The following is a 16,473-nucleotide window of genomic DNA, read 5'->3' as shown; positions in this document are numbered from 1 at the left end:
GTTCTCATACTGCACAGTCCTTGCTTTGTGGAAAAAATGGTTACTTTTCCCAAATCATTTCCCCCACTGGAAATAGAGAATAGGTATTAACTGAGAAGAGGTCTCTAACACTTGACACACAGCAGCCAGATAAACCTGCAGTCTGTCTTGTTCTTATTCTCTCATTTCTCTAGCTGAACGGAATTGATTGGGTAGGACATGCTGTAATTTATTTTTACAATGAATAATGTTCCAGTTTATCCTCAGGGACAGTTGGGTGAGTTGTCTTACATTGACCTTGGAACCATGATGTTGTAAAATGCAGATCAGATTGGTTGCTTTAAGCAGAGAAATCTTGTAATTTTGGTTTTATTTCTAGTGAAAGGGGGCTAATAAGGAAAAAATTGTCAGCCTCCTGCCTGTGAGATAACATCTTTCCTCCATGTACAAAAGTATTTAGCTAGTTGTAGTATTTTACTTGATTTACAGGCGCATCAGAGAACTAGACAGATGCTGTTAACTTCAGCACTAAATCTTGGGCTCTCCTCTCTTTATCAGTTTACAGAGACTGAGTTTTGGGCATCAGGGCATGTTTTAACATGTAATTCTAATGAGGTGTGATGGACATTGTTCAAATAAACTGGTTTCATTAAGCCGCTGTTCCAAAGGTTGTGTAACTTTGAGTGAATGCAGTTAGTTTACAGGTTAAATAAAATCAGTTTCTTGATGCACTCTTGTAGATCTTACTATTTTGTTGTTGTTATTTACAGAGGATGATAGCCAGTTCTAGAATGTATTAATCAATGTGATTTGAAACATTGGCTATATGGTAAAAAAAAAAGATTTACAAGACAGAAAAGGGCATGGTAGGATAGCAAGGAGACAGCAACCACCTGAACCTTCAAAAATGATTGTTCATTGTGCCAGCCTATTAGAACTGAAGCTGATTGTTGTATGTTTGGTATTTGCACTGCATTAAAGGTAAGAGAGCCTGAGTCATTCTGCAGAATTCAGGCATGGACAAATGTGAATCACCTCTGACTAAACCCACCTGCAAGCAAGAAGCTGAAATTGCTCAGCAGTTGAGGGGGAAGCTGTGTGCGTGCCTTCTTTTGTCATGGCACATAGGCAGCCTCCAAGCATGTCACTGTTTGTTTGCCTCTGTATGTATTAATAAGTGAATTATTTTTTTAGCAACAGCTTAATATGAAAGGTGAAGGAAATTAGATTCCTGGTGGGTTCCAGGCCCATGGCAAAGAGAGAATGTGTAAGAATACTACCTCTTTATCCATTTTAGGAGGTTGAAGATCTCTGCCTTCCTAAGCCATGTGCAGTGCAGTGAGGGAATCATAAAAAGTCCATGTGAAAACAACTGTTTTAAGAACATTTGTAGGTAGCTTTAATGCAACATGCTTTCCTCTGAGCAGTAAGAATGGTAAGATACTTGCAGTGCTTGAATCAAAACATCTCTGATTAAAAGCTAGTAGATCCCTTTGATATAAATTGGAATTGTGTTCACTAAGCAAAATAAGAATTTAGCTTGTATATGAAAAAAAAAATAATAATCTGAAGTCTAGGTTTTTATCTGTTCTTTTGGAGACACACCAGAGCACAGTTTCTGGGTTTGAGACTGTTCTCAGTCCCTCTCTTCAGCGAGGCAAGACCAGGGAAGAGCATTCAGTCAAGTGAGGTGGATGTTGGCCTCTTCTCCCTGGTGACTAGCGGTAGGGCAAGAGGAAATGGGGTCAAGTTTTGCCAGGGGAGGTTCAGATTGGATGTTAGTAAAAATTTCTTTACAGAAATAGAGGTAAGGCATTGGAACAGACTGCCCAGGGAGGTGGTGGAGGCACCATTCTGGGAGGTGTTCAAAAAACAAGTAGACATGGTGTTTTGGGAGATGGTTCAGTGCTCATGGGGTTGTAGGGCAGATGGTTGGACTTGATGATCTTGACGGTCTTTTCCAGTATTAATGATTCTATTTTGTGATTCTAAGGTAACATCTCTTCTGAGCTGTCAGTCATTAATGGCCTAATTCTTGTGTTTGGGCAGTTGCAGGTGGCTGCCTGTGATGGACCCTATTGCCCAGAGGATGAGTAAACAGAGGCTGTTCGCCTTGTGCTTCTAGGAAACAGAGAAACCAGGAGTGGCTGTAGGATGATGTGTTTCAGCTCTGAAAGTGCCTCCCTCTGCAGTGGTTGTGCTTAGGGGACTTGTGGCTCTGGGCCTCCTCTTCTGAGGGGAGTTCTGCACCCAATCATGCAGCATGTAAAGACGTCAGCACCCCTGGGCTGGGGTTAACTCACAAGTCCTGCAGGTGCTGGTGTTGGATGTACTCAGCTGCAGGGAAGGGTCCTGCATGAGGTGTATATCCATCAGTAGGCCCCTTGTGGACCCTACAGTAAATATCTGCTGATGTGTGGTTTCTGTAGCATTCAACACAGAAGTGAAAATAATCTATTTCCACAATAGTGAGACTTGTTTTCACATTCCTGAGTGTAACTGGCTGCCTGCAGTTCATCAGTCCTGCACTCTCTTCTTGTGGTTTATGCGGTCTCTGAAGTGTTTAATGAGCTTATCTCAATGTTTCAACAAGAATCTCAACACAGCTTGAAAGTCTAAGTTTTCTTTTTTAACCTTTTCTATTTCATAATTTTGGCTTATAAATTATTCCATAGACCAAATGTATATGCTCTCACGCTATCAAATGTAGTCTCATCTATTTGGATTTCTGGTTTGATTAATTCTGTTGCTTCTGAAGGCTCTTCCTGGATATAGGCAACCCAGCTGGTCTTTGGTTGCCTCTGGGTTATGTGCTGGCCACCACTGTTTTGGCAAGCAATGAGGCTATGACAACCTGACACAGCTGGTTTGTGGCTATGCAGAGGCCCATTGGAGCCATCAGTTCTGCTGGAGTGTTTGTGACTCCTAGATGTGGCACAAACTCTCTAGTGTAATAGTGTTGCATACATTTTTCTTCATATATAAATGAATTACCTTGTCTTTCTGTCTGATGGCAAATTTCATGTTTTGTGTACTGTAAACTCTTCCATTCTTCAGTATATGCCAGGCTTCAGCCTGCAACAGATTTTCCTGCTTAATATTTCAAAAAAAAGTGCTGTCGATAAAAGAAAATAAGTGTGTCATGATGATTTGGAGAGAAAATAAATACACCGAAGCCAAGCTTTCATCCTAATTAGACCTTGACAGTAAGAAAAACTGGGGAGAAAAAAATCAAAGATTTTCAGAGAATGTGGAATAGTGGTTGTTGTGATTTTGTATTTTTTAAAATCAATTCTCCTTTAGCAAGTTTTTCTTTTTGGTAGGAATATAGTGGAATTTATTTTTGTGTGATATTATCACAATTATGTCTTGTAATACTACTTGGTTACAGCTCATGCAATGACAATGAGACTAAATTTCTGAGTTCTGTGACCTTCTGGAATTTAACCCTCTAGATTTCACCTTTATTGGCTTCTAATATACAATATTTACTGATTCCTAAAGCTGCCTATGGTATTTTGAGTGGCTTACTTCAATTTGCTGTCTGTTAATCTTGAGGGGGAGAAAAAATAATGCTTTTCTACTTGCTGCCCTCCATCAGGTGTGATTCCTAACATTGTAGCAACATCCCAATTGAAGGAGGTGGTTGGCACTGGCAGTAGATGGTGGGTCCAGGTGACACTGTTCAATGCAGTTAATGGATATGAAAGTGTACATTGTGTGTGTTGATCTAATCTCTCCTTCTGTTTTTGTGTAAACATACACAGATATCCTTACTAGTAAGGAAGAATCACCAGGAATAACTTACATTTTTATATCATCTTTATGCTCTCTCTAACTGATATATTCAGTACACCAGTTACAAAAGCAAATAGGCTAATGCCTACCAAAGCCGTTATCAGTTACCATTTAGCATGGTTACTGGAATATAAATGTCTATATTATTTTTTGAAACATCATTCTTCACTATTAGTGCCTACTGTTAGTCTATGCTGAAAATTATCAAACAAATTACTAGTTGTCAACTAACATGCAAATAGCCTATTGGGTTGTTATGATTTCAAATAAGTTTTAGTACTTTCCCATTTAACAGAAATGACAAGTTCTAATGAGTTCCACTTTGCAGTAATGAGGGAGAGAGTTGACAACAGGATGAGGTTGCAGCTAGCAAGGCTGGATTTGAGCAGAAGTTGTAATTGAATCCTCCTACCTTGGCTTCTCTTACCTCTAAATGTTGGAAGTGCCTGTTTCCAAACATTGCTTCAGTAGAGGCTAATCCTGATTGAGGGATTCATTCAGCACTGCTTTTTGACAAGTAGCTTCTTAACACAGAATAGGTCAGTTTACTGTGTCAGAATTGTGATTAAAAAGAAATTTCATTTGCAAAGCAACCAACATTGTTTCTCTACCTATATAGTGGCACCTCCAGATTGCTTATGTGCAGCTATGAATGTGTTAGATTTTCCCAGTACTCCAGACAATAGTGAGAGGGTTTCTTTTGATACACTATGGTTGAGTGCTCCTTCCACTTTGTACTTTTATTTTGGTTCTTCAGTCTGTTGTAAATTTAATTATGAGCTACTTCATCGTACCTGCTTTTACAAGTTCATGCTGCTAAATGCTTCAGAAAGGCATCTTATTTATTGCTGGTCTTGTTATTCCAATGTGTAGACAGAAGGAATAAGAAGAATACATGAGTAGTTTAGTCAGAGATTTATGACCTCATTTTCATAGAATCATAGAACTATTCAGGTTGGAAAAGACCCCTGGGATCACCGAGTCCAACCATCATCGCTACTCTACAAAGTTCTCCCCTAAACCCTAAACCATATCTACCAACACCACATCCAAACGACTCTTAAACACATCCAGGGATGGTGACTCAACCACCTCCCTGAGCAGCCTATTCCAGTGTCTAACCACTCTTTCTGTGAAAAAAAATTTCCTAATGTCCAGTCTAAACCTACCTTGTTGCAGCTTGAAGCCATTCCCTCTTGTTCTGTTGCTAATTACCTGTGAAAAGAGACCAGCACCAACCTCTCTACAATGACCTTTCAGGTAGTTGTAGAGAGTGATGAGGTCTCCCCTCAGCCTCCTCTTCCTCAAACTAAACATTCCCAGCTCCTTCAAGCGTTCTTCTTCTTTTGTAGTAGAGTTGTTTACATTTTTGTGGACCTTGTGTTAGCATACCTGTTCTGAGGCTTCTCTGGATCTGCATGATCTCAGAAAAGAAAAAGCCCATTTATTCTTTGTGCGCCTTCTTTTCCCTGAGAATTTTGTAGCTGAGGCTTAACATTTCCAAAATGTGTCTTGATATCTAGTACTTCAGTAATTTGGAGTTTTTGCATTTTGTAAAATCCACACAAAGATGGCAGCAACTATTTCAGACTGTTGTGGCTGAACAGTTAGCAGATGCCCTGGAGTACAGGCCATCTGATCCTTTTGCTGCCACATCCTCCCAAGCTGCTCGCTGGTCCTGAGGATGAGAAGCAAGCTCATCTGTCTGCAGGCAGGGAGTGGGTGAAGGTGTTCCTGAGCAGCCGTGTGGCTTTCTCTAGCCAGGAGAGCAATCCACGAGGAAGAAGGGTTTCACCAAGCCTGAGACAGCTCTGCACACCTTGCCCCACAGCAGGCTCCTCTCCCAGTAACCTCCTGGTGGCCCTTTTTGTTTCTGACAGTGCTGCATGGGCAGGTTTACCGGTTTTGCACTCTGGAGGGGACATGGCTGCTGAAGGAGAATTCAACCCTGCCGTGGAGGAACCTGTCTGAGTGTGAGGCCTCTGACCAGGTAAGAGTTTCCATCTTTTCTTGCTGTTGCTCTTACAAGAAAACAGAAGTGAGGAAAAATAGTCATTGATGCCCATGTGTTTTTGTCCTGTGTAACAGGAATGTTTACTGCCTTATTCTGTGTACCTCACTTCAGTGAGCTTAATGGTAAGGGATGTCAGGCTTCTCCACTTCCACAAAGGGAACGTGGAGGGTTGACGAGAGCAGGTTTAAATATATATGAGAGCACCAAAACAAGTGAAGGAGGTAGTCCCAGCTGCAGCCCACCCAAACCAGAGGAGTGACCTAATGTTATTCCTTTGCCTTTTCTTCCATTTGCACGTCAATACAATAAAGTAACCATTTGTTCTCCCTGTCTTGTTAGCAGCTATTAAGGTGATTTAAGATAAACTGAACTGAAGGACATTTGCTTTTTTTACCTTTGGGCAGGGGGCAGTCCCTGCTTTCTATTTGTTTGGAGTTTTTTTGTCTTTTTACCTTAATTTGCTGTGGGTAATGGAATTAGGCTTGTCACTGTTATTTTCTTGCCCTGGTGCTTTATACTCTGCAGGGAGCTGAGACACCTGGCACCAAACAAAGGCGACCCTAAGGATTTCCAGGGGATTTTTGTCAGCCATTGGCGTCAGCTAGCACTCTGCGTGCGTTCCCATGACACGTGATACTGTTACTGCTGTGACCCTCCAAGGTTTTCCTCACATAAATTGAGTGCTCTCACTGTCCCAGGGTACTGGAAACTAGTACGTACCTAGGCAAAACAGTTCAAGTGTATGAAGTTCTCGAGTGCTGTGGGATCTGCAGATCCTCTGGAGTTCCCATTGCTCAGTGCCTCATTCTTCAAAAGGAATAAATAGCTGCAGACTAGAAGATGGGAAAAGAGAGAGTTTCTAATTTTCCAAATATGTTAAATTTAATGTTTTCCTCTGATTTTTACCTTTATTCCTAGTCCCTTCCATGTTTTGGGGTACCCCACAGAGTGTGTAAACACAAAAAGTAAGCCTGGTAGTTTGACTTTTCCTTGTTTGCCGTTACGGTTTCTTCCAGAGCTGTGCTGGGACATGACAAGGAGAGAGATATCTAATGTAGCACTTAGTAATTTGGCACCTGCCTCCAGGTTTCCATGAACTGTACACCCTGTGTACATGGTGTCATTTCCTGAAATGTGAACAGCCATATTTGGTTTTCCAGCTTATGTATATAGAGCCCCCTAATAAATTGCTTTGCTTTTATGTATCTTGCACATGAAAACCAGAGGCTGTTTTGAGAAGTTTGCTGTATATTACTTGACAACTATTGTTAAAAATTTTCTAAGGGTTTGTGAATGAACCCTTGGAAAATAACATTAAGTGTGTGATGTGGTTTTGATCTGCGTAGGTTTTTGAAATTGTCAGGTCTCCACAATTTGCCTGAGCTTTAATACTGAAGAGATTTTTTCTGTTCATAAGGCAGCTCTCATATAATTCAGTTTATAACATTAACCTGACAAATCCCTGATGAGTGGCCTGTATGTTCTCCTTAAGTCCTCCCAGCTGTGCGAAGTACATCTCAATAGCTGTACTTATTTCTGAAGTACAGAGAACGTATTCCTTCGTACAGCACAGGTTTCCAGTCAGTTGGAGAATTAGCAACTTGAAGAAGGGAAGTAAAATGCCTGAATCTATTTAAACAAAGATATGTGCTAGAAACCAATCAGAATAAAGAGTATGAATGTGGATCAGAGGATGAGCAATAAGCCTGTGTTATAGTTCAGACCTACTTGTAGCTTTTCACATACTTTGCTTCTCCATAAACATTTTGACCTGTTTGGCCTGAGCAAGGATCTCAAAGGCTGTGAGTTCAACAGTGAATGTGGAGAAAGCCACAGCCCAGGACTGTCAGGGAGGTGCAAGCATCCCCGCTGCTCTGGCCCATGCCAGGTTACTCCCTTCCAGGTGGTGCTGTAACACCCAGGTCACGAGGTGGTGTTGCATGGTCGAGGCAGAAGAGGGATGATTTGGGGGCAGAAAAGAGGTTAGTTGTATGAATGCAAGGTATGCTTTGCCTCTGAGTCAACAAATGGGATCTGGCTTGTTTTATTTCTTAGGTGTAGCCAAAGGACCCCCCTCATTACAGCAGTAAGGAGAGCTGCTATAAGTGTTTGAGTCTGAAAAAAATCAGCTTTGCCATTTTTTACTGCAGAGTTGAGTTGTGTCTGTGCTTTCTGCCATCTGTTTAAGACCTGCTGGTGTGGTAATTCATACCTTTCCAACTTTAGTGTGTCACATTATCTATTTTCTAGCCTTGCTGCAAAACCCAGCTGTTTGAGTGAACACCTGGGAGCAGCTGGGGAGTTAAGATTAAATTTTTATTTCCTTAGGAATATGAAAAGTTGAAGACTGTGCATTTATACTTGAAAGTAGGAGAATGACTTCTGGTTATCATTAAGAAAAGTTAGAATGCAACTGGGAGAAAAGAATTGGAACCCATGAGCTCTGTCTTTTCTCCCTCCCTGTTTTTTTTTTTTTCTTCTTTATATGCTCTCAGGATGCACCAGAAGAACAGCTTCTGAATTTGTCCATCATATACACCATTGGATATGCTCTTTCCTTCTCTGCCCTTGTAATAGCAACTGCCATTCTTCTTGGATTCAGGTAACTGGCAAAGCTCTGAAGAGAGTGAAGAAAAGGTGGTATGTTTTTTCTGTATGATAGTATCAGACTTTGACAGAAATGCTTGATTATTTTTTTTTTTTCCCTTCTTCCATCACCTCATTGATTTTCTATCTTATATTACTTCAGTGTTTCCTCCTACATCTGCTTCTCAAAATGCAAGTAAAATCCCTAAATGTTTGCAGCGTTACCTGTTTGAATGTGTGGAACAGATGCTTTTTATCAGTTGAAATGTTTTCTTGTGACATTTATTTTAATAAAATTCTCACTGGAAAAGATGGAGAAAGAAATTCCATCATTTCCTAATGGTTACTTTGCAGATGATCCACTAGTTTGGGATGTGAGAGGACATTTAGGACAGAAGTTTTCATCTTGCCTTCTTGGAATTACAGAGCATAAAGCTCAGTCTGGCCTGCTTCCCAGCTGTCACATGCAGGGTTTATTTCAATGCACAACCAGATTTTTGACACAATTTATTCTTTTAGAGAACTTCAGAAACTCTCCTTTTTGTGCAATATGGAAGAGAACCTGATTTTGAAACCTGAAAAGCTTCTGTGCAATAAATTGCTGTCATCTGGTCAGATTGCTGGATTGGATTCATCCAAGTATGCACCAGCAACTTCCATGGAGTGGATCAACATTAAGAGATTGTTAATTGTACATGTCAATGATACACCATGTAGATTTGTTAAAGAAAAAAAAAAGGAAAAAAGTGCACAATAAAAAAAAAACAAACCAAACCAAACCCAAGCCCCTCATAAAAACAAACAAAAAACCCACAACAAAACAACAACAACAAAAAACAACCCTAAATAAATGAACCATCACAAACAACTTTGGACTCCAACAAAGAGATCTTTTTTTTTCCCCTTTGTAAATGCAAGAAGTGTCTTAATTCCAGCCAGCTGTCCCTGAAGTTTGGGGATGCTGAGCACAAGAGGCTGATATTTAGAAAACACAAAGCTGTGATGCTGCCCTGTTGTGGGAAGGAGGTCCCTCTGCCATGAAGTCCTGCTCCCAGCTGCTGTATATAGCTGGGTCGCATAGAATCATCAAGGTTGGAAAAGACCAAGATCAAGGCCAACTGGCTGCCCTGCAACCCCTAACCACTAAACCATCTCCCAAAACACCATGTCTACCCATTTTTTGAACATGTCTAGGGATGGTGCCTCCACCACCTCCCTGGGCAGCCTGTTCCAATGCCTCACAACTCTTTATGTGAATAAATTTTTCCTAATATCGAATCTGAACCTCCCCTGGTGCAACTTGACCCCACTTCTTCTTGTCCTATTCACGAGGGAGAAGAGGCCAACACCCACTGCACTACTACTACAACCTTTCAGGTAGTTGTAGAGAGCAATGAGGTCTCCCTGCAGCCTTCTCTTCTCCAGGCTGAACTGCCCCATCTCTTTCGGTCTCTTCTCATAAGGCCAGTACTCAAAACCCCTAAGTCACCCTACTTGCCCTTCTCTGCAACCTCTCCAGCACCTCAATGTTCCTCCTGTACAGTGGTGCCCAAAACTGCACACAGTGCTTGAGGTGCAGCCTCACCAAGGCTGCGTAGAGGGGCAGGATCACCTCCCTGGTCCTGCTGGTCACACTATTCCTGGTGTGTGGATGGTGTTGGCCAGGGTGGTGTTGGCCTTCTTGCCTACCTGGACACACTGCTGGCTCATGTTCAGCTGGCTGTCAATCAGCACCCCCAGGTCCCTCTCTGCTGGGCAGCTCTCCAGCCCCTTCTCCCCAAGCCTGTAGCGCTGCTGGGGGTTGTTGTGGCCCAAGTGCAGCACCCGACATTTGGCCTTCTTGAAACTCATGCCATTGGCCTTGGCTCAACAGTCAAGCCTGTCTAGATCCCTCTGCAGAGCCATCATCCCTCTTCCATGCTGATGACGCTGCCTCCTAAAAAAGTATAGTTTTCCATCTCCTGGTACTCTTTCTTGAAATCAGGTCAGGAAACCTCAGTGTTCTGATCCTTAAGAAACTTCCTTCCTGAATAAAAAAATATCATTGCCAGGTAATTATCATTTGCTCAGGTGCCAGCAATCTCTGTTAGCAAGACAGTCCCTCTCCTTTCCTCTGTCTTATGTGTTTATACCCCTACCTATTTAAAAAGATCAGTCATGTCTTTTAGCATTGTATTACCCTCCTCCTTCCAATGGAGAAGCATAGGTTTCCAAGCTCAAAGATTTAAAATTACTACAGAAATGCAGAGGTGTGCTCACCCTCTGTGAATGCCGCGTGGTAGTTATGATTGATATATGTTGTACCTGTGGACCTTAGGACTCATCTGACAAAACACCAGATGGTCATGAAGTCTCCAAATGTCTCCCAGGATAAGGACTTTCTCCTAATTTCACCCATCGATGACACTTTTTGAGTAATCTTAGTAGCCCAAATGTAAAGGTCACAGAGTGCAACTATGTGCTTTTTGAAGGAAGGATGCATATGCTTTTTGGCAGGGAACAAAGAGCAAGTTTGTGACTGATGATTGGTAGGAGAGAGGGAATTTTGATATCCTGACTTTTGTGGAGAGATGCTGTAGTATTTTTTTATTTAACTGTGAAGCAGAGACTGAAGAAGTGTATATGAATGTGTCCATCTGATTTTGAAAATGAGGTTTCAGAGATGTTAAAGGGACTGAGAGCCATGTTAAAAACTATGTTATTGATCCATTTTGTGCTTTCATGTCTAAGTTGTTTATCTGGAGAAAACTTGGTCCTGGATATCATGAAATAACAAGAGACCTGCCCCTGTATGTATTGCAGTTGCTGCATTCTGGCTGCAGCCTCTGCTCGTGACGTCCCCAGTAGCTGTGCAGCCTCACCAAATGGGCATCAAAATCTAATTCAGTGGCACCAAAATGCTGATGTTCCCCACTTCTGTAATAGGAAGGCCTTTTAAAGTTCTTAGACTACAGAATAACCTTTGTATTTGTTTTTAATAATGATACAATAGAGGAAAAAATATCTCTAGTGTCCAATTTTGCCTTCTCTGAAAGACATGGAAGTCTGTAGCTTCATGATGGAAGCTGAATTAGACCCATAACTTCGTGTCTGAAACAATTTTAATAACTTGCATTGCCTGTAGCAAAAATAGTAATTACTTGCAACCTATTTACTTCAATTGTCTAATTTACATAATTGTTTCAGATTTAAATGTGTATCAGTTAAGAAGGGTAGCAACAAATGCATTCTGAGTTAAAGAAAAATAAATATTAATCATAGGTAAGCTTTGAAATAAGCTGTGACTTAGCATGATGCCAAAAAAAAATATCTGTTTGACCTGTAAAAAAAAGTTCTTCAATGCAAAACAAATAACTTTCAGACCTAGTCTATTACTCTACCCAGATGTACAGAGCAATAAAAATAGACATTTGAAGCATAAGTTCACTGGAACAATTGCTGTTTATCTTGTGTTACCTGTATCTTTTAGTATCAAAAAGAATCGTACCTGGTGTGACTTTCTTTGAAGCAAGTTGTGTACCCTTGCAGGGCTGTAAGAAAACTCCTTGTGGATATGTCTGGTAATACACTGGAAGCACTCTGCAGTTGGATGCTATTTACGTAACTGCAGTTTCTTTTGCTATCTCTTAACATACTCCTTTTTGACAAGTGCAATTTTATTGCCTTTGCAGCTGGCTGCTGAAATTCAAGAGGGTTTTTTTTTTTGTGTGTATTTTTTTTTTGTTTGTTTTGTTTTCAGTTCTGAATGTGGAGGTGCAAATTCTGTTCCTTTTACTTCTACAGAAAGTATTTATAGTTCTCCCAGGAGGCAATCTGAATACAACTTTTTCTCTTGTTGACAAAGTGATAATTTACAGGTGGATGTTTTTTTCACTGTGTTTGAGCACAGCCAGAAGCTGTACTGCATACCAGTTCCTGAGCCTTGCCAAATCTGTGCAGCGACACTGGGGTCAATTCAAAGAGATTAGATTCAGCATTATGTGAAACTTGACTTTTTTAACCCTTTCAGATATGTCTTCTGCAATTACTTTATTTTTATACTTCTTAAACTTTTAACATATTTTTTCCTTACACATTGATCTCCTTCCTTTCTCTAAACATCCACACTTAGGGCTGAAGTTTCGAATGTCTTTTCCTTGATAGTGGTTTCTTCTCAAAGACAGTTTGAAACCTGTACAGCCATTCTTAAGTTACGAGATTTCCTCTGGCACCTCTTGATTTCCAACAGGTCTCACTGTTCCCCCCCCTCAGTCCTGCCTGTGATGTTGCAGCTTTTATGCAGATCATGACTTGTTCTTCCTTTTGGCAGACATCTACATTGCACGAGGAATTATATTCACCTGAACCTCTTCACGTCTTTTATCCTGCGGGCTATATCTGTCTTCATTAAAGACTCAGTGGTGAAGTGGATGTACAGCACTGCCACGCAAGAACACCAGTGGGAAGGACTTATCTCCTTCCAGGTAAGGGCAGACACTGTGGTGGTTCTTGGGATGTTGGAGTCATCACTGTAGTGTGTCTGCGTAACAGCAGGTAATTTCATTTTGTACAATGAAGGTTGTACAAAATGCTGTTGTTCTGTCCATGGAGTTTCTCTGAAACTTGCAGTACCGTGGATGCAGTTATAGTTGTGCCACCCCGGGCTTGGAACAGGCAAGTATTTGGTGCTGTGGTGTGTTTCTCTGCCTGTGGGAAGTTTTCCCTTACTAGACAGAGGAAACATGATGAGGAAGATTTTTTGATATATATCCCTAAGCCAGCATCTCTTGTGATAGGCCTCTCCATCTTGTATAATGACCAAATTAGCTGGTTGTTCTTGAAGGTCTTTATAATCTGTTAATGACAGGGAAAAAAGGGAAGCATCTGATCAAAATTTGAATTTGAAAGCATTTAGAAAAGCTTTGGAGAAACAGGCTAATTAAAGACTTACAGTCAAAGGGAGAGGATGTACAGCTCTGTTGTGAATATGATGAAAGTGTGTCTTTCCCCCTTTTGGAATACAAAATGTACTTTAGTCTTAAAAAAACAAAAAGGGTTTATTATTATTTGTTTAGCTGTTGTGATTCTAGAACATGGGCACATCATTTGCTGTTGTGGTACAGAGTTGGGATCATAAAGAGTGTATTTTCTGATGTAGATTTAGTACCCATCCATTTCTGACACTGCCTAAGGCTTAAGCGCTAATACCACAGCGATCTCATATGATGGTTGATTTCTTCTCATCTGCAATCTATCAACTGGTAGAAAATAACATTGTAATACATAGCTTAAATGGTTTGGAAATGTTCGCATTGGACTGTCAATCATTCCCTCCTGCCAGAAAAACTGAGGCTTTCTGCTTTCACACATGGTTTAATCCAATAGTTGCTTCATCAGACCTGATGGATATATTAATTAGGTAATCAGGTTTCATACTTACCTAAAGCCCTGCTGACCATCTCTCTGTAATTTACCAGGTAAGAGAGATTTTGCACTTAAATGTGATGGACTGGGCAGTATTACTGTTCTATTAAAAAAAAAAAAATATATATCTTTTGCTTTGGAAAATAGTCAGCATTAAAAAGATTCATTGTCTGTAGTTGATACAGTACCTTTCACTTGCTTTTCATCTTTGTGTTGTACTTTTCAAATTATAATTATTACTTATTGATGGAAAATGTAGAACATGTAATTTTAAAATATTTTCTAACAGGAAGGTTGTTGTTGAAGCCTCTATCAGCTCTAAGCACCTATTACTGTCTTCTGGCCTTACAGTACTCAGATTAATTTAGCAAGCATTGTTGTGAGAAGCAAGTAAGGGCAGGAGGGGGAACCAGTCGTTTGGGTTAGTATCCTTTTTATTCTCAGTCCCTGTTGCATTAATTTGGGCTGTGCTTTCTTCCATCACAGGAATCGCTCAGCTGCCGCTTGGTCTTTGTGATGATGCAGTATTGTGTGGCTGCAAACTACTACTGGTTGCTGGTGGAAGGCATGTACTTGTACACACTGCTGGTACTTTCGGTCTTTTCTGAGCAGAGAATTTTTCGGCTCTATCTCTGCATTGGCTGGGGTAAGTTGACTTGCCAGATGTCTGCTTGTGGCCACATGCACCAGTATGTAGTATAATAGGAAAAAGCATTGTGTGTCAACCATAATGCTGCCCAGTACAAGTCCTGCACTCTCCATTCTCATTTTGTTCCTGATGCCTTATCTTGTTTGAACTTGGAGGGTGCTGGGCCAGCACAGCTCCTAGGTGCTTGCAGTGTAGAAACTGAGTTCATAACACAGGGGCTGTGCAGCACTGCAGAAACTCCCTAAACCAGTGGCAGCCATGTGGTACTCTTCCTGCAAGACATCGGCTTCCCAGCAAAAAGATGTGGGTAATTCCAGGTGAGTTTGGACTTCTCTGGACTGCCCTGCTTCATCTCCAGAAAGTTTCTCATTACATTCAAAGATGTGTTAAGTGCTTGTGGAGCAAAATAGCAATGTTGCCTCCTATCTGGTCAAGGATAACAGTAATGGTGGCAGCATGAGCTAGAGGGATGCAAAGGGGCTAAAGAACAAGTGGCTGATGGCAGGGACTTGTCAGGTTGGTTGTGTGGGTAGAGCAGGTCAAAGTAATGTTTTTTTGGCAAATGAGGTGTCAGGATGCATCTGCCGTGGGCATGCATGTGCTTGAGGTTAAAGACTGTGATGTCTTGAAATCAGTTGGTTGAGCCAGAGCTGCCTTCTGTATAAATGCCAAAGCTTTGATTCTTTCACTGCCCAATTAGCCTGAAAATATATTACTGTTCAAGTTTAATCCTGGTTCAGGAATGATCTCGTGTCCTTTTATTGCATTCCCTCCCTTCTTCTTCTCCCTCTTCCCCTTTTGGTTCAAATCAGGTAACTTTTGAAAGGCTGAAAGTAAATCCAAGTAAATACTGCAAGTCCTTTCACAGATACTGGTTTGAACATTTAAATTGCTTTGACTGCCCTTCTCTCTATATGGATTTGCCAACTGGGAATATTCTCGCAAATTAGTTCACTGGTAAAATGCATATAAATGGCTTATTATGAATTACCAGCTTCTACTGAACAGGGATATATAAGGAGCAAAGACTTTTTGGCACATTGATGAGAAGAAATGCATGCAAGTAATAGCAGTTTCCTACTGGAGAGTTTTAGTTTAAAAGTTCTATATCTTCCATTATTATTTTATATAGGGCATGCAGCAAAAGCAACAGCATCTTGTATAATACTAGTACTATGTATATTTTAATAATTTATGAATAGTGGTACCCTCAATTAAAAAAAAAAAAAAAAAAAAAAAAGGAGGAATGGAGGAGCTAGCCTGAAGCACTGACCAAGGTAATGAGAGGAAATGCAGACCTTAGAGCAGCCTTCCAGTACCTAAAGGAGTCTACAGGAAATATGGGGAGAGATTTTTATAAGGGCATGTAGTGATAGGATGAGGGGAAACTGTTTCAAACTGGAAGAGCATAGATTTAGATTAGATATTAGGAAGAAATTAATGACTGTGAGGGTTTTGAGACACTGGAACAGGTTGCCCAAGGAAGTTGTGGATGCCCCCTTCCTGGAAGTGTTCAGTGCCAGATTGGATGGAGCTTTGGTCTAGTGGGTGGTGTCCTTGCCCTTCGCAGGGGGTGGAAGTAGATGATCTTTAAGGTCCCTTCCAACCCAAACCATTCTATGATTCTATGAAATGGAAAATAAATTAGCACAAAATTTTAACTAGCCAAATTCTGAGGGTATTGTGTTGTTTCATAAGTAAGGGTTTTGATCTGAATTATTTCGAGTTTGTTGCAGAAGCAGAAGGCAGAAATAGAGGACACTTTTTTGTTGTTTTTCCTTTACAATGGAAGTTTTGCTGCTGTAAATTGAATTTCTGGATGAATTTATGGAAATGTGTGGTAATGCCAGAAATTGGCACTGGATATATGTTTCATCCAAACTTCCTAGAAATGCTGTCTGTGCCATTTGATCCTCATCTGTACAGTATCTTGCTATTTCATCTATGGCTGCATGTGCAAAACTTGCCAATGATTCTTCATCTTCAAATGCAGAAGCATCTGCTGTTTCAGTGCTCCCAGATTAGTTACAACAGATAGTTTTGA

The 16,473-nt window shown here is 40.7% G+C and overlaps 1 protein-coding gene across 2 annotated transcripts in view; it reads left to right on the top strand.

Annotated features, from left to right (window-relative positions):
• GLP1R (glucagon like peptide 1 receptor) overlaps positions 1–16,473 on the top strand; it is an 88,037-nt gene that overhangs the window by 46,807 nt on the left and 24,757 nt on the right. For both annotated transcript variants that reach the window (XM_051613333.1, XM_051613332.1), the window contains 4 exons: positions 5,658–5,767; positions 8,287–8,393; positions 12,687–12,840; positions 14,267–14,426. In XM_051613333.1, coding sequence (XP_051469293.1) covers positions 5,658–5,767; positions 8,287–8,393; positions 12,687–12,840; positions 14,267–14,426 — 531 coding nt within the window. The remainder of the gene's footprint in view (positions 1–5,657; positions 5,768–8,286; positions 8,394–12,686; positions 12,841–14,266; positions 14,427–16,473) is intronic.

Source organism: Apus apus, chromosome 3 (genome assembly GCF_020740795.1).
Source record: "Apus apus isolate bApuApu2 chromosome 3, bApuApu2.pri.cur, whole genome shotgun sequence".
In the NCBI taxonomy this organism is placed as follows: domain Eukaryota; kingdom Metazoa; phylum Chordata; class Aves; order Apodiformes; family Apodidae; genus Apus; species Apus apus.
Note: the sequence above shows the minus strand (reverse complement) of the source record. Positions and strands in the feature narration are given on the sequence as shown.